The sequence below is a fragment of the Montipora capricornis genome, chromosome 9 (genome assembly GCF_036669925.1).
Source record: "Montipora capricornis isolate CH-2021 chromosome 9, ASM3666992v2, whole genome shotgun sequence".
In the NCBI taxonomy this organism is placed as follows: domain Eukaryota; kingdom Metazoa; phylum Cnidaria; class Anthozoa; order Scleractinia; family Acroporidae; genus Montipora; species Montipora capricornis.
In genome coordinates this window covers 47211906-47214405 of record NC_090891.1, presented here as the reverse complement: position 1 = coordinate 47214405, position 2500 = coordinate 47211906, and the positions used below count along the sequence as shown (strand labels likewise).

At 38.7% G+C, this 2500-nt stretch overlaps 2 protein-coding genes across 3 annotated transcripts in view; both read right to left on the bottom strand.

Annotated features, from left to right (window-relative positions):
- The window catches only part of LOC138015976 (uncharacterized), a 6241-nt gene extending 4953 nt beyond the window's left edge, over positions 1-1288 (bottom strand). For both annotated transcript variants that reach the window (XM_068863126.1, XM_068863125.1), the window contains exon 1: positions 1-1288. This exon is cut by the window's left edge and continues 508 nt beyond it. The gene's annotated coding sequence lies outside the window, so the exon portion shown is untranslated.
- Positions 1289-1332: 44 nt separating this feature from the next.
- LOC138016793 (uncharacterized) overlaps positions 1333-2500 on the bottom strand; it is a 1776-nt gene continuing 608 nt past the window's right edge. Inside the window, exon 1 of the mRNA XM_068863974.1 lies at positions 1333-2500. This exon is cut by the window's right edge and continues 608 nt beyond it. Within this exon, the coding sequence (XP_068720075.1) occupies positions 1450-2500 (1051 nt within the window). The 3' untranslated portion in view covers positions 1333-1449.

Sequence of the window (2500 nt, the reverse complement as noted above, 5' to 3'; positions counted from 1 at the left end):
TACACTCCAAACAATCAATCATTAGTAAAAGTTAGTTGACACAGGCAACTTAATGCCCCAGTGTTTCTGTTGTAAACAGGTAAACAGGTCACCCAAGTAACAACAGAGAGATTAATGCTGGTAATAATTAATCTGACACTAATCGCTTTAAAACTGCTACCTGTAGATTACACTCCAAACAATCAATCATTAGTAAAAGTTAGTTGACACAGGCAACTTAATGCCCCAGTGTTTCTGTTGTAAACAGGTAAACAGGTCACCCAAGTAACAACAGAGAGATTAATGCTGGTAATAATTAATCTGACACTAATCACTTCAAAACTGCTACCTGTAGATTACACTCTAAACAATCAATCATTAGTAAAAGTTAGTTGACACAGGCAACTTAATGCCCCAGTGTTTCTGTTGTAAACAGGTAAATAGGTCACCCAAGTAACAACAGAGAGATTAATGCTGGTAATAATCTGACACTAATCACTTCAAAACTGCTACCTGTAGATTACACTCCAAACAATCAATCATTAGTAAAAGTTAGTTGACACAGGCAACTTAATGCCCCAGTGTTTCTGTTGTAAACAGGTAAACAGGTCACCCAAGTAACAACAGAGAGATTAATACTGGTAATAATCTGACACTAATCACTTCAAAACTGCTACCTGTAGATTACACTCCAAACAATCAATCATTAGTAAAAGTTAGTTGACACAGGCAACTTAATGCCCCAGTGTTTCTGTTGTAAACAGGTAAACAGGTCACCCAAGTAACAACAGAGAGATTAATGCTGGTAATAATTAATCTGACACTAATCGCTTCAAAACTGCTACCTGTAGATTACACTCCAAACAATCAATCATTAGTAAAAGTTAGTTGACACAGGCAACTTAATGCCCCAGTGTTTCTGTTGTAAACAGGTAAACAGGTCACCCAAGTAACAACAGAGAGATTAATGCTGGTAATAATTAATCTGACACTAATCACTTCAAAACTGCTACCTGTAGATTACACTCCAAACAATCAATCATTAGTAAAAGTTAGTTGACACAGGCAACTTAATGCCCCAGTGTTTCTGTTGTAAACAGGTAAACAGGTCACCCAAGTAACAACAGAGAGCCTAATGTAAACTGCTAGTTTAGACTTCAAACAAGCAATGATCTTAACAAAAATTAGTTCACACAGAGAGGTCTGGGGATCACTCTTAGTCTGGCCTCTACCCTTTCACCATCTTTCCAGTAAAGAAAGTTCTAGGGGTCACAGAGACACACAAACCGCCCCACCACGATAAGGTGGTGATCCCATCCGGGGCGGAAACAGGCAAATAAATGCCCCCGTTTATCCACTCTATCCAGGTAAAACGCTCACCCAAGGATAGAGAGGACTTACACTAATTAAAGAATTAACAAAAATGATTGTAAACTTAAAGGATGGAAATATTCACATAAACCAGTCAACTCAAGGACACAAGTTGTTGTCAGCTATATGATTCCTACAGGTAAAGGTGTTTGCTGATCTACAGTATATCCTCTGCACAGGCAAAAAACGTGAAGGGCCATATGCCAAAAAGTCATTGAGTTTCCAGGTCTTGGTAGGATTTCCAAATCGATCAGGGTTTTCATCTGGTTTATGCCACAAAACGCAAGCAAAGACATGTTGTGCAAACTTCCCATTCAAGTTAATAGAATGAGAAAAGTAATAAAGAACATAACCAGCAAAAAATTCAAGTGAATTAAGATTCAGAGCTTCCCCGTCAGCAGCTGCCCATGAGGCATAAATCCTTCCTGAACGCAAAGTGCGACACTCCAACTTGGAACTGTACAACTGATTTCCAATAGTGACTGTGGAATATTTCTTGATGGTCTCAGCCATTGATTTCCAGTCGAGTGATTGCTCTGGATAGAGACACTTGTACACTGCAAATAGGGCATCATGATCTTCAGTTTCCAGGCTCTGTACTTTGTAGTTTGTTGGAAGCTTGAGATGAGTAAGGTTTGACCAGTCAACTATAGTTATGGGAACAGTGGTAGACATACTGTGTAATGAGCTGGCAGTTGACAACAGAGGATTACTTATGGTGACATTGGGTGAAGATGGATTGTGTAGCAAGTATTCAAATTCAGTTTTGTATTGAGATGGCAGCTGAACACTGTCAAGGAATCGAGAAAGTATTAACTTTCTCATTAACTGAAGTTCCAAAGACCTCTTGTTTGTTGAGACACTTCCCATGATACCATTGTACCTCTCAAAACTGAAACACCAAAAACTATGGACTGGGCCATGGTCTAAAATAATGTCCTTTAAGTGACAGTGAAGATGCATGTTTGGAGTGATAGCTTTTTTCCCATACAATTTTTCAAACTCATTGCAAAATTTCAATAGGAGCAGGTCTGCTCGTTGTAGATCTATTGAAGTGAGCGTGAATCGACACAAATATTTACAAGCTAGAACAAAGGTTTGCCAACACTGCAGATGATTGTCTCCAATAACGTCTTTAAGGGCATACATT